This window comes from Apis mellifera, linkage group LG11 (assembly GCF_003254395.2).
Source record: "Apis mellifera strain DH4 linkage group LG11, Amel_HAv3.1, whole genome shotgun sequence".
NCBI classification, from domain to species: Eukaryota; Metazoa; Arthropoda; class Insecta; order Hymenoptera; family Apidae; genus Apis; species Apis mellifera.
Window position 1 is genome coordinate 15,259,594 of NC_037648.1, and position 24,713 is coordinate 15,284,306.

The window sequence follows — 24,713 nt, forward strand, 5'->3', positions numbered from 1 at the left end:
AAACCGCTGCCGACAAGTGATATTACGGCCGATACCACAATGGTGAACTATCCTCGGATCATGACATTCAGTTAGTGATCGTGTGCATCCCCACGTTGTCGCGCGTGTGCATTTGTGCGGATAAAAAAAGAAGGATAGAAGGGAGGGGGAGGGGGGAGGGGGGAGTGATCGATGAAAGAAGGTTGTCGTTGTTGGACATGAGGCGAGGAAAACAGCACGTGTTCGTCGTAGCCAGAGGCTGGACGAGATCCTGATAGCCGCAGCGACCAGGATCCGGGATCATTCAAGGAAGAAAGGATGCCAGGGGGGCGCAGGGGCCTGGTCGCCCCGCAAAACACATTCCTCGAGAACATCATACGACGGAGCAGCAGTCAACGTGAGTAACTGCTACACGAGACTTTTGCTTGGTTTCTTTTTCCGATCGATCGATCATTCCACCGAGTCATAACCGAGTCTTTTTCTTCTTCGTCGATTCATCGAACACGGATAGGAGGGAGGAAACAGAGAGCGGGGAGAAAAGCGAAAGAGAAGAGGAAAATGGAGACGAATCGATTCTCATTCGAGGTTTTGCATAAGAATTTATGGGATTTTCTCGTGAAGAGTGCGTGCTCTTTCGTACTTCTCTCCTTCCTCTCTCTCTCTCTCTCTCTCTGTTTCTCCTCGTTGCGGAAATAGGTCAAGCTAATAACTTTACGTAACTGCGGCAAGTGTGGAGAGATAAAAGTTACCTCCGTATAACGAGATTACTCGCGATGACCATGGTAGATTCCGCTTCGTTACACGGTTTAACCCTTTTGATACACGCGGAGGCCGTAGTCGAAAAGTGGACATACTATAAGCCTGTGTAAAATGATTACTTACATCTTGTCTATTGACTTTTGCATCCTTATTTATACAATTGATGAAACAACGATTATTCGATGTTTATTCGATGATGATAGGAATCGAGCAGTCACGCGCGGCTAGTACGATGAATTTTAATAAACAAGAAAACAACGTCGTTTACATTTGGGAGTTTCAAATTATTACAACGATGATACTCTATTTAATTCCAAACGCGATAAATATCAATATACGCAACGAGAATAAATATAATTATAATTATACTCGTTAATGAAATGGATAATAAATAAGGAGGAACGATTTTTCCAAATTATTCGCAAATATCGTTCACGGAACGATTGTTGTATCGTTGTTGTTCGCTTTTCTATCTCGTCGAGGGATATTTAATTAATATAATTGGATGAGAAACGTGTATTTTACGATATCTGTTTCTGTGCCTTTTATCGCGTTTGTTTGGATTCACGGTACACGTGTGAAGTAACCGAGCGTTAATTGGCCTTCCTTCAAACTTAAAGTGCACACGACCGACTTTTTTTTGCGATCATATATTTTTCCTCGAATTGAAAATGTAACGTGTACCGTCCGTTCGTAGCAAGATGGCTAGGCAAACTGTGCGTTCTATTCCCCCTCTCCTGCCGTCACGTACTGTTGTTATTGGTCGAAGAAAGTGACAAAGATCGACGATGGACACATCGAGACAGAGTGAAATAGAATAATCGGACAACACTGCTCAAACGATTGTCAATTATAAACAAGCAGAATTTTTTTGATTGGAAGATTAATGTTGTAAAGTTATTTATTTCACTTTATCTATGAACTTTTATCACTATCTTGAGTTAATAATCACGATACGTGTCAAAAAATGTAGAATGACAGAGTGAAACTCAGAATTAAATTAAGTCTTTTGTATATAATCTCGATATGATTCTTTTCACAACAGCGAACAATACGATCGAAAAGTCATATGCGTCGAGTCTAAGCGAAAAAATTAATGGAATAGAATAAAAAGATTCTATCGGAATCGAATCTTTCATATTTTTAATGAAATAATCGACGTGCAATTTCATTTCTATGAAATATATTCGGAAAGTATTTTCTTCGAAGGATCGAGAGTTTCCTCGACAGCGAGGAAAAAATTGTCGGACCACGGTTCATCGGCGGTGGTCAAAGGTCACCGAGGATGAATAAGCCGTTGCAAAAGGGTTAAACCAAGTGTAAATGCCCACGGCATTGACCCATTAACCAATAGCATATCTCAGATTCTCAAGATCCATGGATATGAACACTGTGTCTGGAACCTGAATTAAATTATAGCAACATACGCATAAGAACAAGTCTCGATGAAATAATCGCGTGGTTTCACATAAATGAGCGCGAATATAGAAATCATTCAAAATTCGATGCGGCGTCGACTTTATTTCAGGCGTAACTACTCGTTGGTAACTAGCCGGCCAGGTTGCCTACGTGCAGGCGTTTCTAGCATCAATTTACAATAAATCGCACCCGATATTTTTATAATCTAATTTTCACATTAATTTCAATTAATTTCGATAGAATTAACTTTTAAAAATTGTCGTAGCTGATGTAATATAAAAATTTCGATGTATCAAAATTTTTATTTTCAAATTATTTGGAATCTCTTTGTCTTCGTATCAAGAAAGTATCTTCGGTTAAACTGGTTGCCTGCGTACAGGCTCTGATGTCAACTTGCACTAACTTGTAATATTTTTTTATACGTTTAAACATTTACTTTTAATTTCGATACGTAGAACCGACTTTTTAAACTTAAGTAATTTAAGAACTTTGACATATTAGAATTTTTTACTTTCAAATCGATTTGAAACGTTCTCGTCTCTGCTCATCAAGAACCCGTCGGAATTCTATCCACTCGAAATGTAGAATACCCGTCAAGTTTTCGTATAATTAATCTCTGGGGGCGTTTTCGTTCCCGCATATGAAACCGGAAATCACTCGATCACCACCATTTTTAAAAGCTTGGATTCTCGGGATTTTTTACTATCGTTTCTCGATATTTCTTCGCAATCGGTGACAAACGTTCCACCTTGGGACAAAGATAGAGAATATCGGGCGGCCGTAAGGGCCGTGCCACGTACCTCCAGAGGCTCGTATCAAAGAGTGTCCCATTTCGATACGACTTTGGCTTACGGAAATGGTAATGGTATCGATATCTCTGAGAATTTTTGCCAGCTGGCCCCACCGCTATGTAACTTTGAACTTTCGGTATTTCGTTACCTTTATTAGGTCGATACACGTGACACCTCGTTCCTCCAAATAAAAGTTTAGTCTTAGTTTTCTTAATCCAATAGAATTCTTCGATCCTCCAATTTTGTTCCAAATTTGTCTCGACCCTTTCACTCGCGAATTCTTTCGCGATTTCTATTTTAATTACAACTTTTTTTTTCTTATAATTCTCTTTATATATAAATTTCATTTAAATTTCGAAATATTATCCATTCGCTTCCTAATCTTTTCCTTCAAATGTAAATAAAATTAAACAAAATTGCATTATTATTATATTGCACATGTTTATTATTAAATTATTATTATATATCATTATTATTATTAAATTATTATTATTAAATTATATTATAATCAATTATTATTAAATTTTCAAACAAGGCTTGGAAAATTTCTTTTAACGAAAATCTTGGCCGATTCAACTTCTGGAAAGACAGGGTTTCGAACATTCCTCAGAGCTGGGGGCATAAGCCCGACTTTCGACCTATTCTCCACAGTTTTTCCACTGGGACTGGGTCGAAACTCGAAATCATGTTGTCAACGCATTCGATCCGTTCTGAGATCAACACGTTCAATTTTCGATTGTTCTAGGTGAGGTGTTGACATGTATAATCGAGGTGGAATTATTTATTTATACATCTAAAAATTATTTAAAATTGTATAAATTAAAAATTTAAATGCAACATAAATATTTATTTATTTTTTTGGTCACGTGTTCATAAAAATTTCTCATCAAAAATCTTATACATGTAAGAAATAATTTTTTAATGGTTGAAATGAAATAAATTTAAGTAATTTTTTATCTTTAATTTTACTTGTTAAAATAACATGTGCAATAATAATAATGCAATTTTGTTCGATTTTATTTACATTTGAAGGAAAAGATTAGAAAGAATCGAGAAGAAATTCCATTATTTTTCCCCTACATAATTCAAAGTTTTAAAAAATGTTTTGAAAGCAGATTTGAAAAATCTGATCGCGAGAGATATTTTGGATCAATAATAATAAATTTCTTCTCGATAATATTTTTTAAAAAAATCCGATAAAAATTATGATAATTTTTCTTTTCGTAAAAATCCACTATCTATCTACGATACGCTTTCCAGCATCGCGAATCAATGCTTTTAAAAAATAAATATTTTTTAGTTTGAAAAAAAATCCTTCAAATAAAAATTTAAATTTTCTCGTAAAAAAAATCCGAAATCTGAAAAAATCTAAAAAATCCAACACGGACGAATGTTTTTCGTCCGTAGAGTATATCGGGAGTATCGGCGTACTTTATCTCGCGCAAGAGCGTAAACCACTTTCCCTCTCGTTCGCACTTCTTTCCGCGGTCCTTATACACAGGTTGTTACGTCCTCCAATTCAAACGTGCCGAGAATAAATTAACTAGCGACGAGAGCGAGAGAGAGAGAGAGAGAGGGAGGGAGGGAGGGAGGGGAGAGAGAGCGAAAGAGCGAGAGAGAGAGTTCGTCAAGAGTCACAACAGTCACGTAGCCTGCTCTCGCGGTGTTTTTCGTCCTCGTGGAAAAACGGTTGTGCGACTCTCATAAGGGAAGGAAGGGGAGGGGGGGGGGGCAGGTATGCTCGACTTCTTCAGGCAATTGGCCATTAACCTTTCAACAATGTCGCTAAACGGACGAGAAACGGTAGAGAAGAGGGCACTAAGAAAGAAACCGAGTTATATATCAACTCTTCGTTTGTTTCTTCCGTTCCTCTCCCCCCCCTCTTTTCCGTTTTTTAATTTCTCCTTCTTACTTTTCTTGGAACAAACGATTTTATAATTATATTCTTTAAACGAGGAGATTTTGCACTTTTTTTTTTAATACTTATCCGTTTTGATTTAATTTATAAACAGCGATAAAGAATATGTTCTTTTAATTAGTGTTAATTGGATTGTTTCAAATAAATCAATTCCTTCGCTAAATATTAATAAAAATAATTGATTCGTGATATGATTTCTTTCTTCGTTTTTTTTGAATCATTAGATTTAATAAAAAAAAAAAAAAAAAATTGTAGGCTGGGTTAATCCGCATCGAAGGAGAATCAGGGTTACTGAATGAGTCGAGAGCAATTAATTGCCCGGATATTTCATCGAAGAACGATCCGGTTCGATCGTTGAAAGGAAATTTCTCGTACGACGTTAATTATCAACACCAGAATTAAACGCGATTGAGATTCTCTTTTCTTTCTCGAAATCTTTCTATCTTTTCGATCTTTTCGATTTTTCCTTTTCATATCGTAACTAATTATATCTTAAGTATAATTTTATAATCATTTTATCAATTTTCTAAATTTTCTGAATTCAACTAGCAAAGGTGTTTGATCTGGATATATTTATCTCTCTTTTTTTTTTTAATTTTAGACACGCAGAAATTATACTTTAAATTTGATCCAATATTCGATATTTATAAAATGGTTGGAACTTTGTTATTTATCGTTACGGATCATTGGAATTCTCTCGTAAAACTTTTTTATTAGTTTCAACCTGAAATTTGCGCGATGAAAAAATTGCTAAAAGTGAGAATTTAAGATCCAAAGAAACTTGGGATAATTAATTGATGTTCAATTTTGGTGAAAAATAAGGGATTAAAAGATTTTCTCCAAATAAATTGAAATTGATATTTGTTGTTTGAAAACTTGCGAGCATAGTTTTCTTTTATGCTGTAGAAAAGTTTGGTTAGGAAACCTAGGAAAAAATTCATTTTTTAACAATACCTTTGAACGATAAATTTTTATTCGAATTAATTTCTATGATATTTTTGATAAAAAGTGACTTTTTCTCGCAAAAATGGTATAAATTTGCGAATCACTTATTGAAAAGATTCGATTATCAAGAAAAGAATACATCGTACGAAGAGATGCCTGAAAGATTGATCGTTCGATGCTCGTGTTAATTATCATCGAGGCGTGATTAACGTGTAGAATGGAGCGAATAAGTGGCGAGAGCTTGTTAAAGTGAGAATGAATTAATAAGCTGTCGAGGAGGACAAGAATCTCCAACAAACTTTCATAGTTGCGTTAAACGATTGTAAAGACACCCTAGCGATCAGACATATTAATTTCTCCTTCCTTTATTAATACTATCGAATACTCTCCTTCTAAATAAACGAAAGATACGTAAGATACACGTATCATGCGAAACGTAAGACGCGATTGATTCAAGAATTCACAATCTAACTATTAAAATCAATTATATTCGATTATTGTCGAAATGAAATCAAATTCATTTTTATGCGAGATACACTTCGTTCAGTTTCGGTCGATTTCGTTCGTCTTCGTACGATCTTTTCCGACCTCACCCGAATTTCTCCGACTCATTCCGAATATCTCGCACACGCCAACGTATGTTTTTAAATTAAACAGTTATTCGATAACACTTTTCTCTTTTTCAAAGCTTTACTTCAGGATCTTTATTTATTAGTGTTTATAAGTGTATTTTTTTAGTGCGAGGATTATTCTACAATGATCAATCGAAACAGAATGCATAAAGTATATTCGTTATCAAAAGAATTCGTATGAACGCGAGATTTTCGAAATTCTTTTGTCTCCTCTGGTTTAAAAGAGCAACGGGCTCACGGACATTATAAATTTCCAATAACATTATTCTTGTATCAAAATATAAGAAGAATCGTGATTTTTCTCTCTAGCACACTCAATATTGTGACGATATTGTGTTATCTTTATTATCGTACTTACGAAGAACGCAACGCAGAAATTGACGATACGATCGTTATACGATGTTATATAGAATTTGCGCGGAGGACGGTTAGTAATTTTTCAGGGATACGATCGAAACGCAGCATCGGTGACCTTTCGCGAAGGCGGATGCCGCGCGTATTCAGTCTTTTCATCCCTTTGTGAGGGATACAGGAAATTTTCAATAGAGGTATATAATGCTTTATCGGCTCGATAAACTTGCAGGTATTTTTGGAATCTGTCGACAATTTCTTTTCCAATTGACGATTAACCTCTTAACCGGTTATGTTCTATATATATATATATTAAATTATAACTATATATACAAATATTTATACAAAAATATTATGGCATTATAATATTTGAAACTTAAATTGCTTGTTGCAACTCAATAAATAAATCTCAACCAAAAAATTCTTCTTTTTTGAACTCTAGAATCAATCCACATAAACATTCTAGATTTTTTCCCTCATTTTTATTCTTGCACCAGATCCGTATGATTTAAAACGCGTGAAACCGGAAATAAAGAGAGTGGAAAAGAAAGTGAAAGAAGAGGAGAGGCTCGTGCAAAAATAGCGGAAAATTACCACGAGTACGAATGCGTCCGTATCTTGAAACCTCGCTGTAACTTATCTTTTCCTCCTCCTTCTCTTGCAAGGCGCCACCGTCCATGCGCGAGTGTTTGCACAGTTGTTGGCATCACGGAACGCTTAATAATTCGAGAAGACGGAAGAAAGAGAGAAAGGAATACGCGGCTATGTGAAAAATTGATTGGAACATTGGGGCAATAATATTGGGCCTTTGGGGCTCGTGGAAATCGTAGGAATACTTTATACGTGTTACGAAAAAATTGAAGAACCGTCGAGAATTTACATTTTCAACTCGGATGGAGAAACTGAATTCGTTAGAACGGTAAAGGGCAACGGAGTCCTGTTTCCTCGCAACGGTTATTTGTTAGAATGTCGATTTTCGATAAAAACTATTCGTTTTCCCCCGTCGAATTTCATGCCGATAAAAACACAAGGTTCTTTTTTCTCCCTATCTTTTTTTCTTTCTTTTGTTTATTAAAGAAATTTTCGCGCTGAACGATGTGTATTCACTTCTTTGTTCGATTGTTTTTTTGAGAAACAGAAAGTTCGTGCGGTTAGCATTCTAGGAAATATTGTTTCAAAGTTTTTCATCCTTTTTTCGATTTAATTATGAAGATAAATAGATCCAGCTTAATATTTTGAGAATTGTTGAAAGTATCGTTCGAAAGTTTTTCTTCCATCTCCATAATTTTTGTTTTTATTTTGATATTCTAAATAATAATAAAAGCTAATAACTTTTTAACATTATTTTAAATAATTTTCAAAATATAAGGAATTCTTGTATATAAAAGAATTGGATTATTTTTGCAAATAGAATGACATTGTTAAACATCGACAATCTAACCTAACTTAACCTAGTAATTTTCTAATTTCTTGTTTTTATAAATTTTTAAAAAAATTAAATTCTCAACGTAGAACAATTAAACTATTCGTAAATAGAACTGTTCCAATAGTTTTTTAATTTCTTAATTTTTAAATAATTTTCAAAATACAAGAAATTAATAATCTTGGAATAATAATAATAGGATAATTGAATATTCGGTATTTCAATAATTTAAGAAGATCATATTATAGATTATTTTTCATTTCGTTTCTCGTTAATAATATCTTGTCAATCACGTTAGTATCAATGTCAGTTGATGCTGCTCTCTTAATGCACCTTCCACAACACACCCACTCACCATTCTTATAATACTGGCACGTGATATCGATCGCAATATATACACGGTTCGCACGTCGATCAATGTAAATTTTCGTTCCTCCCAGTTCTTCTAGGCGTGGTGAAGATCGTATTCCATCGACTCGGATCGAACCATTTTTCGATTGAAAAATAGTTTAACGATATTTCGCCGTTTTCGCTTTAAAGATAAGGCCAACTTTCATTTTAATAAACGTTATATAAATAAAAAAATTGATTTCAAAAATTTTAAATTTAATATTGTAAAAAAAATAATCAATCTGATTTTAAAGAACGAAATTTCTATCTTCACAATTCTTGGTTTATTTTTTCCAAAGATATTTTTATAACAATATAGAAAAATAGAAAAATACAAATATTTTCGTATCTCGTTTAAAAATCGTTTAAAAATTCATTTGACTGTAAAGACAAAAGAAAAATTTGTTTCGTGATTGAATGCAGAATTAGATTGAATTCTTTTTTTTTTTAATATTAAATTTAAAAAACAAAGTAATAAATTTTTATCATTTTTGATTATATTCAAAATTCAATTTTGAACGAAAAAGAATAATACGAATTTGGGGGCAGTTATTGCACCCTTTAAGAACGGCACTGGCGGAAGGATCTTCGTCAATAACCTTGAAACGTCGTTCATTACCGGAAATATCCCATACAAAGTAGGTAGACGAGTATTTTTTTCGCGGTCGCAATTGTTAACGGTTTAATCGATGACATCTATAGGCAAGGACAGACCAGTCGATTGAATAGACGGTGCACGCAGTGGTAACAATAGTAACATTAATGGCAACAGTGGCGAAGCTTAGCCAGCCTTGTTACCTCGATATGCATCAAAGTGGATCTAACCGTACAAATATTTAATATACAAAATATGTTAATATATTCGTGGAACATTCCAATTCTAAAGATTAGAGAATTCCACGAATATATAAACCCTGTATAATTGCTCGGAAAATCGGGATATAAATTGGAAACTTGGAGAATAGGGAAATAGATTTTTAATCCCAATATGACTGAATCATAATCCCAATAGAACTCGAAAAGAATTTAACGGTAAATAGAACGTTATCCTTTTCATAATGCGTCAAGAAATATTTCGATATTGGAACAATAAATTAAACACGTAACATTTCCTGCAATAAATAGCGGAATTGATTCTTCGTTTCAATATCGAGAATTTTTTTTATACCATACTTTATCGAAACGAGAACAGCAGACACATACGATTACTATAAACCTCTATGCAGTTGTCCAACTTTTATAACAATCACATACGACCCTGATAATCGATGTTCAAGGCTTCGTGCGAACTAAGCAAAATTTATACGGTGGTTATTGACCAGTTTGTCGGAAAAATGAACACGGTCGAAGTACTTACTAAGGTGAACGGAAGAAAGATGCGAGTAAAACAGTGCAAAGAAGCGAGAAAAAGAGAGAGAGAGAGAGAGAGAAAGCGCGATCACCAGTGGATGCGCAAGAGACAGAGTGAGAGGCAGGCGAAACAGGAGATCGGCCGTTTCCGCCTAGTTTCGGCTCCGTCCGTTGGGTCATTGGGTCAAATCTTCGGTTACATGGGAGTAGAGCAGTACAGTATACAAGACTGTACGCGTTCACAATGCAAACTTCAACTGTTCGCGGCGCGCGGCCGGCTCGTTATTCGATGCACCACTATTTTTAGAAATATACCGACCGCCCCGAGTGCCGAGAACCCAGAGCGGCCCACGACCCGACCGGGTCGAGACCGAATAAAATATGAATAACCGAGACACACGGTGTCCCGTGAATCTCTCCCCGTGTTTTCTCGAGTTTCTTCACTTTTTCTACCGCGTTCCTACGCGTCGCGCTATATTTTAATCAAAGTTGTTGTATCTTTGCGTATGTGGTTTTTGTATATTAATGATTTTCAGGAGAAAAAGTTTCTTTAAAAAAGTTTCTTTGTATTTTTAAAAAAAATATAATACAATGGAATAATACCATATCTTTGATTCGAGATGAATTAATTTTCTCAATAAATAAAAGAATAATAATAAAGGGAAGAAATGAATAATCAATGGAAGATTTTCAGCTTCGTATTAAATCGATAAAAATTCCAAGTGGAAATTTAATTTTTATTGGAAAACTGTAACGCCAGAAAAGAAAGTTGAAGACAAGTACGAAAGTATCGGCAAGAAATATTAAATTTTTTTGATAAATGTCGAAGTATTTTCTCATCGTAATAAATGATGCAACGAATATAAAAATTCTGCCGTAATTCAATATTCGAGAAATAGAATATATAACTAGATAAATTTAGTATATTAACTGCTAATAGTTTAATCGTCGTAGCGTGGCGCTAGTGTCGCGTCAGTCAGTGTTTTTAATGTCCATTCGTGAAATTCTCTTACACAAATCTTTCTTTATTCGTTAAAGAGACAAAATTAAAGATTGAAATATGATATCGTCGATGTAGTCTGTTTCGGTTTCATCGATTTTCGAAGAGTGTACCGAATTTCCATCCACGATTCCACGTAGATATCCGTAGTACTCGTGGGTTGTTAACCTCTGGACGTGGATGTCGATGCCAGCCGCTCAACTGGATGTCGCCTCGATACCGAAATCTGATCGAGGGCAAATGTTTATCGGCCTGTCGGACAACTGGTGAGAAAATTATTGATGTTAATCTGTAGCAGAGTGAAAATTACAATTAATATTCCGATCGGAACGCGATTATTAAATTATTCTTCTCTTCTTGTGTATTAATTTAAAAAAAAGAGAGAGAGAGAAGACAAAATATTAAGAAAAAAAAAATAAATAAATAAAAACACGATCAAATGATAACAAATGGTAAAATATTTTACAGGCAGAAAGAGTTAAAAGCAGAGATGATCACGAAGAAAAGAGGGGATAATGTTGCCATGTCGAGAAAGAATCCTGAAGATGTCTCTGTATCTCAAGTAGTTTCGATGCAAACTACTGAGAGGTCTTTTAAAAAAGGAGGAAATTTACAGAAGCGAGAAAGGGATCCAGATTGAAAAAAAAGAAAGAAAAACTAGAAAAAGGGAAAGAAAGGAGGAAAAAAAGAAGCGAGGTAAAAAGGGGAGAAGAAAAGGAGGAAGATAAATCATTAACCTATATATTAGGACGGAACGAATTATTTGTCGGCCATTGTGAAAGCATGCCAAGTAACCTGAACAAGATTTTTCGATCGAATTAAACAACATCGGTTGATGAAAATTCACTGAAAATTTTGCTTCGCGATAAGATTCGAAAAAAGAAAATGGAATCGAAAATTGAAAATTATCAAGTTATTCGAGTTGATATAAGAAGAGGAATTGAAAAAAAAAATTGGAAGATTGAAATTGGGACGGAAGGGTTTGTCCCTCTTGGATATCGTCTTGGTTGGTTGTATATTAACGATTTATTAACATTATTTACGAGCACGCTCGAATTTCCAATTAACGCCCGGTCCCCGGTCGGATTTGCCCTCTGCGCCACCAATTTCTCCAATTAAACGCGTTGCGAAATGCCGTTACATAATAGATCAATTAACAAACGATGTCTGATTCGTGTAACAACCCCAACGTCCACGTGTCCCTGGAGAACGTGCCGCTTCTATCCTTCCGATGCAAAGTAGTTATAATTTAGTCCATGATAATAATCATCGTCGAATAATACAAAGATCTGAGGTAAATAAATTAATTTTTTTTTCTCGAAGAATTTGAATTTGTACATATTCATATATATATGGATGAGATCCGCGATGATTTGCTGCATCGACAGATTTTCTCTCTCTTTTTTTTTTTTTTTAAAGGCGGAACGTGACCGGATGTTATTTGCAACGAGGCGCCGGGACGACACTGACAAACTGCTATCCGTGCAGAGAGAATGGAACACATTATTCTTCCTCCGACAAACGACTACCTTCATGTACTTATTCTCTTCTCCTCCTCCTGCTCCTCGATGATTTTATGTACAAGGTGTTTCATGCGAAGTAGACAAGGCTTGAGAAGGTTGTTCCCGACGTGATTTCATGCAAACTTTTTCTCTGCGAAAATTTTCGTTTCGCCTTCGTTAGCGAGTTATTGAAGGAAACACACTGGCCAATCGCAGCGCGCCGGGAGTCACGTGATTGGTCTATACTATATCGTTGATTTCCTTATTACGATATATTCTTGTCGTTATCTTGTAAACGATTGAATATAATATAAATCGATCAATAATTAATCGATGATTCCTGAAGTGATTTCAAGCGATTTTTTTTCCTTTGCGAAAAATTTTCGTTTCGCTTTCGTTGACGAGTTATTAAAGAAAAACACTGGCCAATCACGGCGCACGGTGACTTGTCTCCTACGTCCTATCCAATGCCGCGACGCGACGCGTTACACGCGCTGTGATTGGCCAATGTTTCTCTCCGTTTTCACTCGAAATCACTCTCGGGAATCATCGATTAATTCTTGTCATAATTCAATAAGGAATATTATATTAATTATAATTAGTATTTAAACTTGAAATGACATTTTCCACGAAATATTCCCCTCCAAGGAAAATAACGATAAGAATAATTTGTCAGGCTTTAAAAAAAATTAACAATAGACTAAATCTTCTTGGAAATTCATGTGGCACTGATTCGAAAGCGTAAAGGTTAGCGTGTAGGTGTCTGACGCTTTCCTTCCTCAATTTGCAGCTTAAAATAGTAAAATTGCAATAGATAGGAGCCTTGTCCAATCGTAAACGTACGTATAAATCGATAATTTTTAATCCACGATCCTTTTTTCGTTGGTAAAACTTGTAACAAGATAAATTTACAAATAATAAAACGAAAAATATCGTTTAAAACCGGTAAAGTCGTTGTTAAGATGGATGTAAGAAAATGAGAGAGAAAGAGAGAGAGAGAGAGAATACTCCAATGCGAGCATTGCGTGCCAGAAAATTATTTATTTGGAGGGCGAGAGTGTCAAGGACGTTTCAAGGTTAAGTAATATTTTCCCTTCACCTTACGTAAATTAATTTAGAGCACGTGGAAGAGGTCGATAGCTTCGTTTCAATCCAAGCTTCCTCTTTGTATTTTCGATTCTCGAGCCTCGTATCTTTCTAATTGTAATTATAAAGTTAAAAAGGAAGGGGGGAAAAAATATTACTGGACGTTGATGCTCGACAAGAGAGAACAATTGTTTCGATTTCTATATATCTCTTTCTCTATTCTCTATGTACAATGGAACTGTCTATTTATATGAAAATAAAATTTTACACGATGCTCGGATGATAACTTATGTGAATATTTTTACTATATGATGTGATTGAAAATGTACATTGAAATAAATAATTAACTACTAAAAAGAATATTACTATATTTATGTTTGCAAAATTATTTTTAATATTCGATATTGTGCATTTTAGAGATAATTTTTCGTAAAATCTTTTTATAGTTTTATTAATCGAACAAAAAATCCTAGTTAGATGGATCATACTATTACATGAGTAGCTTGGTTACGTGAAAGCATTATAAAATTTTTACTGTACGCAGAATATCGCATAAAAGCTTTTTTCATATTACCGATTGAAAATGAATGTCAACTTTATCATCGATCGGTAATATAATACATGTTTTCCACGCTACGATTACGATTATAATCAAGTGCATATTTTATAAAATATTAAAAGAAAAAAAAATAGAATAATAAAATAGAATAATAAGAATAATCCATGGATATTCATTACTAATTGCATAATGAGAACTGGAAAAGGTTTTAGCCAAGTTACACGAAAGTTTTTTCTATACAAATAACACAGTGGTCTATCTAGAAACTTTTGCTCAATGTTTGGTAACTTTTCGAGGCAATAAAGCTAGTGTGTTTCCGGCAAAATAGAATCTGGCTCGAAATTTAAGATAGGTTAAACGATGGATAGCTGGCACTTTTGAATAAATTCAACCATATTAAGAGGAACGAAACGTACCATCAAATATATACTACTAAATTAAATTTTACTCTTGCCAATATATATTGCACAATTTTGTAAATTTACTCGAATAATTTGTCCTGTCTTTGTAACTTCTCTTGTAATTTCAATAATTCTTGTTCTGTGTTTTAAAAAAATTGTAAAATATCTGTTAGAAAATTGCAAAATATTTTTTAATAGTTTGCAAAGTATTTTTTAAAAGATTGCAAAGAGCATGATTTCTTAAGAGTATTGTTAAAAGGATTAAACTATCTTTTAAAGAGTTACAAATTAATTTTCAAGATATTGTTAAATCATGATTTTACAGCAAGTTGCAAAATGCCTTTTAAATGGATGCAAAATATTTTTTAAAATATTTTTTAGGGAATTGCAAAAATATATTTTTATCTTTTACTTGACAGAAATTATCCATAAAATTTCATCCAATTTTCACTATTGTCTAATTGACAACACACATACCAATATGTTGACCATTTCTAAGATAACCTCACTTTCTTCCTCCATCTTAAGAGAAAGAAGGGGCGATAATTTTCACTCTTTTCTCTTCCTCTCTTGTATATACCCGTCCTCAATTTCCTTCCAGTTACCGTGGAAGGAGGAGGAGTAGAAGGAAGAAGAGGAGGAGAGGAGGACCCCTCCCTCCCTCGAGCGACTTTTATTATTCCACTTTTAAGTATTGTCTATTTTTAGACATTCCATTTTTAGAACGTCCCACTTCCCAATCTGCCCCACCCCCCCTTTCTCACTTTCTTGGAACACATATATCCCTATTTTCAGTACGGTTAATTACTTTGTATTCAATTTTTTTTCGACAGTCTTGATCCCCTCTACCCCCCTTGCCAGAGCCCATTCCCTTTGTTTCCCTTCAAATCATCTGTGTATTTTACCTCTTTCCACGACCTTACATTACTCACACACTACAACAAGAATCCACAAGACAAGATCGATCGTGTAATTATTTAAGTTAAGAGTGCTTTTGTTGTTGGTCAACCGTTTCCCATTTATAGAATTATTGAGAGCTTGGAGAGGAAGAGGAGGAGGAGGAGGAGAGAGAGAGAGAGAGGGATATGAGAAGTTTCAATTTAAGAATTGGATTTTGCATTGAAATCTATTGATGATAAAATTTTTGTGAAGTTTCCTTCCATAAGTGGAGAGAGAATTGTTCATTCATTCCTTTGGCTACATCTTCATCTTAATTGAAAATTCAATATTTCAATCCTTTTATTTTCTATTTTGAGTGGTGTCTTTTTTTATGTATAGAATTTATATTTATTATATTTCTTTTAACATTTTGAACAGAATTGTTCAGTTTGAAATTCATGTTCATTTCAATTTTTATCTTCAACTTCTTTACTTACATTATTTATTCTTCTAATTCTCCCTAAATTCTTTTATAATGATATTATTTATATCTCCACTTTTATTCTTTTTAATATTTTCAATAAATAAATTTGATTAAAATTAATCTGAAAAGGGGTCCAATATATATAATAATAATTTCTTCCAATTTTAAAGTATATTCCTTATTTATAAATGCCTTTCTTCTTTAAATTCTTTATCGAAAAATAAAAAAAAAAAAAAATTGCCCCCAACTTGAGCTCTCGATAAAACTTCACTTGAAGGGGAAGAATCGGAAGGAAACTTTTCCAATTTCATCGTGGTCCGCGATGCAAAGCGGCGCCAATGCTTGTCACGTTATTTAAAAGTCGAAAGGGAACGTTCATGCCCGCGAAATTACTTTTATCCACCGTAACAAGGATTGGAAACCGCTTAAAAAACAAAATGTTATGAGATAAAGACGATTAGATCAATGTATTGATGTTAATTTTATCTTATAAAAATCTGTAATGGATGATAATGATAATTTTTCATTTGAAATTGAAAACTTAAACATAAATTTCTAGTCTTTATTATTACCATCATGCTCAAACATTATTATATATGCATTATTATGTTAATCTTATTATACATGTATTGATATATATTAAGTGGGCTTATAATTATCTCAAAAAAATCAAATGATTTTGTATAAATCAAATTGGTTAATGAAATTCAATTTTCCTTTACATTATAGAAAGTAATATAAATTTATAAATAATTGTATTAATCTTGTTCAATATTTTAATAATATCCACTTGATATTAAATAATATAATTAGTATAAAATATTACTATAATATAATAAAATGTATTATATTATTAAATATTATATAGTATTATAAATGTTGTCAAGAGATTAAGACTATTATTGGGACTATCTTTATCTCAAAATAATTGAATGATTGTATTTATTATATAAATTGGTAAAAGAAATTCAATTTTCCTTTACAACGTAGAAAGTATATTAATTTCCAAATAATTTAAACTCTAATAAAATTAATATTAACACTTTAAATATTATAGATAGTACTGTAGATACAATGGATAACGTTTCTTTGACATTGTACAAAAAAATTAAAAAAAAAAAAAAAAAAATTTCGCTACTTTATTTTTGATCCTTAAAAGAGATGGCTTAACAAAAAACAGGGGTTGAAAAGGAAGAGGGGGTGGAAAATGATTGCTTGTGGTCGGGGTGCGGACGCGATCATCCCTCGGCTTGACACGAATTTTCCCCAAAGCCGCTATTTCTGGCCCCGGGGAATCGTGGCGAGGATGAAAGGAGAAAGAAGAACGGAAGTGGATGTTTGCCGTCTGTTCGCCTCTGTCACTTGATCACCTAAACGCGAGTTCCATTTGTCTCGTTCGATTTTTTATCCGATACTTGGAGAAACGATGATTTCATAGCTTCTTGGCTTCGAGGTTTATTTGTAGATGCAGCAAACGTCGAATAAAAATGTTGAAGATGAAAATATTTTGAATTGGTTTCGCTATAATAATAATAAAGATAAAGTAGTAAAAATAGAAAAAATAATATATGTATACAATTACAAGCAAGTGAATTTTCATATCGTTTAATCTTACCATTGCAAGTAACTTAATAATAGTGTTTTAGTCGTGTAATCTTTCTTCGTTTAAAGCCAAAAGTGTTCAAATTTAGCGCCACCGAAAATCCTTGGATATCTTAAGAGTCTAGATTTTCGTGCAGAAAATCGCGATAATATAATCACGATTATTTTAGTAGTTACACTTTTTTTTGTCTATTTTGAGCAGTAAGAAGTAAGAATTTCAATTTTCTAATCAATATAAATCGAATGAAACTTGTAGGTGGTCGACAAGTGAATGAATATTCGTCTCTCGTTATTATTATTCTTAATCAATTTTATGTAACATTGTTAAATATTACATAAATCTTCTGATTATCTTATCACGAAAAATAATTAAATATTTAAAATTTTTTATCCATGTTGAATTATAATTTCAATCAATAACATCGAATTAATTGTTTTAGATTAAGTTAGGTTAGGTCAAGTTACATTACATTTGTTAATTAGTTAATCTTTATCCGCTCTAAAATTTTTGCAAAGGAAAAATCATCTCAGAAATTTCCAATTAAGTTTTATTAATTAACTTCTAAAACACATTTATTCAGATATATATTTATACACTCACACACACACACACACACACACACATATATATATATAATCGTTATATATGTGGTGGGCGATTGGCCTTTGAGCACGGTGATTTCTTTGAGCGCGATAAGGTTACCAGGACAGAGTGAACGAAACAATACAGAAAAATCGGTCCGTTAACAGAGAAATCGTGTGCACTAATTGTCGCCACGCGTTCACGTTTCCTAATTAATTTCTTCACAATTGTTTTCCACAGCCTTCTTGTCGCTTGTTCCTTTCTCGAAGCAATGACTGAGGCAAAGAAAGAGAAAGACAGAGAGAGAGAGAAAGAGAGAGAGAGAGAGAGAGAGAGAGAGAGAGAGAGAGAGAGAGAGAGAATAAAAAGTGAGTGATTTAAAAGAAAAAGAAAAAAAAAGAAAAATAAAAAGAAAACAGAAAGTCGTGACACGGATTTCTTTTTTTCTTTCGTGATTGAATGAAATCTGAAAATCGACCTGAAGGAAAACTTCTGCGCATTCTTCCGCGCACACTCTATCGGTGACTAATTAAATTTCGTCACGATTCCCCTCCATCTTTTTCTTTCGTTTCTGCTTTCTTCGATAGCTTTATGGATAAATCTTTCGATTATTTTTTCAGTGTTCTTTTTTTATTCGTTGTGTTTCCAAAAAATATTTGATTAACAGAAAAAGTTATCTTTCAATTTTGTTAAATAATTAACCTTTAAAGTGTAAATATCTTCATGGTTGAAGAGGTTATAGTAAGAATTTTTTTATTGATATTATCAATGATATTGCATATATTGTTGGATTAAACTTTATTATTTTTTATTATATTAACTATTTAGGGATGAGTACTCTCTCGATTTTGATTCTCAACATATTGAAGGTATTTTCTATAAAATGAGATTATAAATTGAGAATATTGTATAAAATATTATTAAAATATGAAAGATAAAGAAGATGTATGTATTGTTTTATGAAAATATACATAATATAATAATATAATATTAAATAATATTATTTAAAATAAAATTTGTAATATAACAAATTTGTGTTTGTGAAAAATGTATTGGATATTTCAAAAATTAGGTAACAAACTTTAATTATAATTACTAGAATTTAATTTAACTTAATTTAATTTTACTTAACTATAACTTTGATTGCTGTAATAGTAGTGTTTGTTTGCAAAAGATAATTCATATTAGTTTGATGTATACATGGAATAAAATAATATACAGAGTGTTATTCCATCAATAAAAATATAAATTTTTTAAAAAGATAATTTGAAAGAAAAATTTATTATTTATAATTTACTTTCAATCTGTCGAATATAATCGTTATCGTTTAAAAATAATTAAACGTTCAAATATGCATTTTCAAAATACAATACTTGAATATTTAACTTGCTATGTGACTGTATATTTTTTATAAACACAAATTTATTTATCTTATTAAATCAATACCTTATAATCTTTACAAAAATATAAAACTGTATAAAAATCAAAATTTTACGTCTATATAAAAAAGTAAATTAAAAATTTTTCATTTTTTTTCTTTTTTTCAGTTTCTAACCTCTCCCTTTTTGGAAAAAATGAAAAAAAATATCTATCAAAATATTGATCTGATTCCGGGTAATTAAAGCAAACATTTGGAAATGGAATAGGTAATCGGCGAAAAACGGAACCGATAATCGAGACAGTGGTGTGACGCCTCATTTCCCAGTGAAATTTAATAGAGTTTCTTCGTGCATTGTGCGTTTGCCGGGTGCGATCATTGAAAATTGCCGATATTCCACGACGAGGGTGGAATACGGAACGATCCAGTTGAATGACAACGAGATAACCGAATCAACGACGGTATCTCCGTTATTAGGAGGCCGACGATTCTCTCGAATAATGGCCCCGCCTCTGCTACGTGCCTGTACATACTGGATGCGTTTTCGTGGAAAATGCGAACGTCGTATGAATCGAGCAGAATTTTTTTACAATTTCTAATTTTTCATCCTTTTCTTTTCGAATTTTTCATTAATATTTTATTACTTTGTTAAAAAATAATAATAAGATATATATATATTTATCGACAGAAGTTCCTCAGTAGATACATATGTGTATATATATACATTTTTTTTAGATTAAAGTTTTTCCAAGTAAAAGAATTTTTTAATGCTAAAAATAAAAAACTCGAAGTAATATTTTATTTTATTGCTTTGAAAGTGTATGTATTTGATGTCTTATAGTGCCTCTGATGAGGTTAAGTTGGAAATAAAATAACAGAAAATATAGCAGGCTATAACATTATATTAATGATTTTTCGAATATGCTTGTACAAAGAGTAAGTAAATATATGTAAAAATAATTGAATTTCAAAAGTAACAAAAGAAAAACAAAAAGAGAAGGTAGCGATTTGATTCTTCCATCGAAATCTTATTGGAAAATCGAAATGTATAGGTTAGGTTTGGTTATATTCTCGAGAGAGGAAAGAAGTGGCGAAGTAGAACCAGAAAACGCCGGAAATGTTATCGAAATGAATGTCGGAGACGCGGTTGTCGTTTTTCTTTTCTTTTCTGATATGTTTGTTCGATTGATAACGAAAAGTATAGTGTTTTTTCCAGTATTCTTTTATCGTATTTATTTCTTTAGTTCGATAATTGATTTTGTACGAATATTTTTTTTCTTTTATTTTCGTTAAATAAAAATTTCAAAATATTTTCAAAAGAGTGGAATTTTTGATAAAGACAAAAAAACACAATTTGTTTCGTCCGAATTGAAAGTCGAATTGATCGTTTCCCATTAAAATTTATTACACTTCATCTTTCGAAAATTTTCATGATGAAATATCTACATATTTTCATTCCAACTTTATAATAAAGATTTTTATATTGCGTTTATTCTATTTTCATTTCTCTTTTATTTATCTTTTTTGTAGATCAATTATATCAAATTGATTAAAAGTCGATCCTACACTTAACCTAAAAATATAAATTGATTTTGAAGAAAATTTATATGTATATGAAACATAGCGGAGCAATTTTTAAGAATATGAAAAATAAATTATCAAAATATTCTTTCCATCTCCAAAAGATCATTTTTCACTCATAAGATCGATTACATCACATGCATGCTATCAATCAATCAAAGAGAAATAAGAGATTTATTCAAATGCTTTCGACGTTTATTATTCCATCACGTTCACGCTTCGTTATGTTTCTATTGAATAAATAAGCCAAATAAAAGTATATGCGATGGGTGGTACGAGGGTGGAACTAGAGACCAGCCTTGGGCCAGGTTCCTGAACGAAACGAGTCGCGGCACGAGGACACGCGATATCCGGGGCCAATCGTGCCGGTAATCGTTGCAGTTTCGCTTTTTGTTCGCGGAATATTTCGCAATAGTGCGTGCTTTGACCGATAAAATCCTTCTTCTTAAACAGTCTTAAATAACAATAAAAAAAAAAGTTTTTTTTTTTCATCATGTTGCGTGTCGTTTAATAAATAGTCGGTATCAATCTTTGCAAATTCACGACACCTTTGGAAATTCGTTTGGCTTTCGTGACAATCTTAATAACTATAGATCGAACTACAGATCGAACTACAGATCGAAATTATATTTTTTTTTTCTTTTTTTGTTCTTCCAAAAAATGCATAAAATATGTTAAGTAAAACGAAATAGTATTCGTTTCAAAAAAAGCGAAAGAATTAAAATCGAAAAAGCAATAAAAGATTAATTAAATTGAAAATTAATTGAGAAATTAAATTGAGAAAGAACACGAGAAAACGCGAGAAGTTTTAAAAAGTTGTTATCGACGGAGGTAAAGATGCTCGATATAGCATCGAATTGAGAATGGCAGTTGAAACTGTCATCACTGTTTCACTAGTGAGGATTCTCGGATTAGAGAGAAACAAAGCGAGGATTTTTTTGTTGTCCGATTGATATGGATATCGTGAAACATCGTTCGACCCAGAAATTACGCGATACGATTTTTTTTCTTACCTAGAAATTTGAATTACGAAGGAACACAGGTGAAAGAGGTTATGTAACTTGCTGTGGTCGTGTTTAGCTGCATCGTCTGGCAAAACTAGCCTTTGTCCATCAAGATTATCCAACGAACGATCGAGATAGCCACGGAACTCTTACACGTTTCAACTACTTACACGAAGGCAAAGGTCAGATTGTCAATTAATTGTGATAATCCGTGAAAAAAGGTGATACGAAAGAAAAATCAAAATATATAAATGGCTAATTGTCGGTAAAATAGTTACCGAATTCTCTAACTCTAAGTAATTAATTTATTATCACGGATAGATTTGTCTTCTGTCGATTAATTTATTATTAGATATCTAATAATTCATTTATCACTATCTACGTTCGAAGCAGTTAATTCTCGTCGATCGTTAATTATTGCAAAGATATCTTCTGGGAGCTATAAATGTGTCAATTACTTTGATCGATCTTACTATAATTCCGGTGTAAATTAAACCGAAGCTAAGAGGAAATATCGTTATCAAAGCAAAAAGAGAAACGTAAGTTATATAGATATTATTAATTAAAAATAATTCGATAAAAATTTTTCTTGTATCTTTTTTCAACATTTACTTATAAGGTGATAATTGAACAAACACAAAATTAACAGAAGTGAATTTATCTACTCTTTTTCGATTAATCGAAAGATAAAACTCTGTTCGATTAATCGCAGATACTATTTTTCGATTCTGTACAATTTGAGAGTTATACGATTTGTAAACGTTTTTTGTCGAAGTTAAGCTTGTTTAAATACGAGTATAATTTAACGATCATCTAGCAATGCGTGCAATTGCATAGAGTGCACCTTGACCCAGCAGACCTGGCTTTGATCGCGGTTAGAATTTGCGTGCCAATCAAGATTAAGTATCCAGCTGGCCCAGCTAACCTTTAGTGCGTAATACGCCGTGTCTCTTTACCTACGGTACACTGATCGTTTAAGAAAACATTTCTTAACGTTTCAACTACAATAAGTGTTCAATAAAAGATATTTATTTAATGTGAACAATATCATAGAATGTTTATTCGATAAATTTCACTTCTGAGAATTCAATAGTAAAAGGTTACAAGTTAAAATAAATAAAGAATATAAAGTTTCAAACGTTAAAAGAATATTTAGGTTAAGTTAGGTTAAGTTACGTATTTCTCACTTTTTCATTTTCTTTTATTTTTTTTTTTTTAGGAGAATAAGATGATAATGCTCGATAATAAAAAACGGTTAAAACTATATAAAGTTTCAAAAAATATTCAGGTATGTGTAAAATTAATCCCGTTATTCTATTTTTTTTTCTCTCATTTTTGCGGAGAGTAAAAACGATCGTGTTTCTCTCTAGCTTGTTATTACCGAGTATATTTTAATTTCTGCTTGTCTACTTGTTCTCTATATAAAGTCGGTTATTAATTCTTCTGAGGCTCGTTATATACATTGAAAGACAAATATTTCCTTGCAGATTAATAAACGAGAAACAAGGTCGATAAGATTGGACATCGGTTTACGATCGTGCACCTACCGTGCATCCATGTCTTTCCAACAGGCTGATTTATGCGTTGGTTAAACCTCTTTCGAGGATCATACTGGGGGCTTCTGATGATGACTGAAACTCGGTTTATGCTCGCTTCGATCAACTTCGATCAACTCTATATAATTCATATCTGCATCTTCGTTTTAACAAGGGAAATTGGGTAAACAGAATTGGCTGCTTTGAATCTTCTTGTTTACATCTAGAATTCTTTATTCGAATATTCTTTCTTTGTTGATGTTTAATCAATTGATCATTATTCTATGAACAACGATCAAAGAAAGACGTCTCGTCTTTTATTTCGTCGAAAATTTAAATTTGCAAAATTTTAAAAATATCTATCGTTATGCCACTAGCTATATTAATAGATAGTGATTATTTCACAAATGGTGATCAAAATGATGTCATTTTTTTTCGAAATTAAATTTCTTTGAAAATTTTTCATAATTGTAAAATTTAAAAATTTTCTATTTTTATAGATAAACCAATGGAATGCGATTACTTCACGAATGACAATCAAAGGAAGGCGTTTCATTTCTTTTTTTTTAAAACTTCTGGTTCCCAAGTTTTGAAAAGTTAAAAGATTTTCTATTTTTACATTCGAATCAATAGAATACAATAATTCGATCAGAAAAAGACTCTTTTCGCCATTCCTCGCGCCAACAATTACATAGACCACGTAGAGGAAAGTCGGCACCTTGAAAACGAGCATTGACTATGCCCACGGAAGAAGGTCGGCCGGTTTTAGTTCGCGTTATATTTATCGCCGCTTGTAATCGATAGTTCGTCTCTCAGGTAAACAGTGTAGGAGCAATCGTTATTTCGGGGAGAAGAGTATGTCGCCGCATTGGCCCCGTACTTGAACCACTTTCCACACAATTCTAAACGCGATTAAGACCCGTTTCGCGCGTCATCGGTACAAACAACGATTTCTACACGATTTACATTTATTGATTTGATTGTAATTGCAAAAATTCATCACGATCATTTATTACAATTATTTCTATAATCTTTTTAACATATACTTGATTTAATTTCTTCTTGTTTTATTTTTCATCAAACAAAATTAAGTTTATGAATCGTCGTTTAAAAATTTGGAAAGCAATAATTTTGAAACGTCGTTATATTTATTTGTTACGAA

General features: G+C 32.6%; 1 protein-coding gene and 3 long non-coding RNA genes across 7 annotated transcripts in view; all 4 read left to right on the forward strand.

Moving 5' to 3' along the window:
• The first annotated feature begins 217 nt into the window (after positions 1-217).
• LOC100820634 (potassium voltage-gated channel protein eag-like) overlaps positions 218-24,713 on the forward strand; it is a 60,909-nt gene continuing 36,413 nt past the window's right edge. Inside the window, 1 exon segment of the mRNA NM_001252019.1 lies at positions 218-376. Coding sequence (NP_001238948.1) covers positions 298-376 — 79 coding nt within the window. The 5' untranslated portion in view covers positions 218-297.
• Positions 9,106-12,793, forward strand: LOC102653896. Its single transcript, XR_410770.3, has 3 exons — positions 9,106-11,223; positions 11,426-12,251; positions 12,377-12,793. It is a non-coding gene; the product is annotated as an uncharacterized LOC102653896 (long non-coding RNA).
• On the forward strand, positions 18,431-20,099 carry LOC113219077. Its single transcript, XR_003305605.1, has 3 exons — positions 18,431-18,794; positions 18,882-18,998; positions 19,601-20,099. It is a non-coding gene; the product is annotated as an uncharacterized LOC113219077 (long non-coding RNA).
• LOC100576585 lies at positions 21,843-24,210 on the forward strand. Of its 4 annotated transcripts, none has more exons than XR_120331.4 (4): positions 21,843-22,555; positions 23,236-23,304; positions 23,504-23,735; positions 24,052-24,210. It is a non-coding gene; the product is annotated as an uncharacterized LOC100576585 (long non-coding RNA). The 4 variants fall into 4 exon arrangements; XR_003305594.1 differs by lacking the exon at positions 21,843-22,555 and adding an exon at positions 22,737-23,115; XR_003305595.1 differs by lacking the exon at positions 21,843-22,555 and adding an exon at positions 22,737-22,977.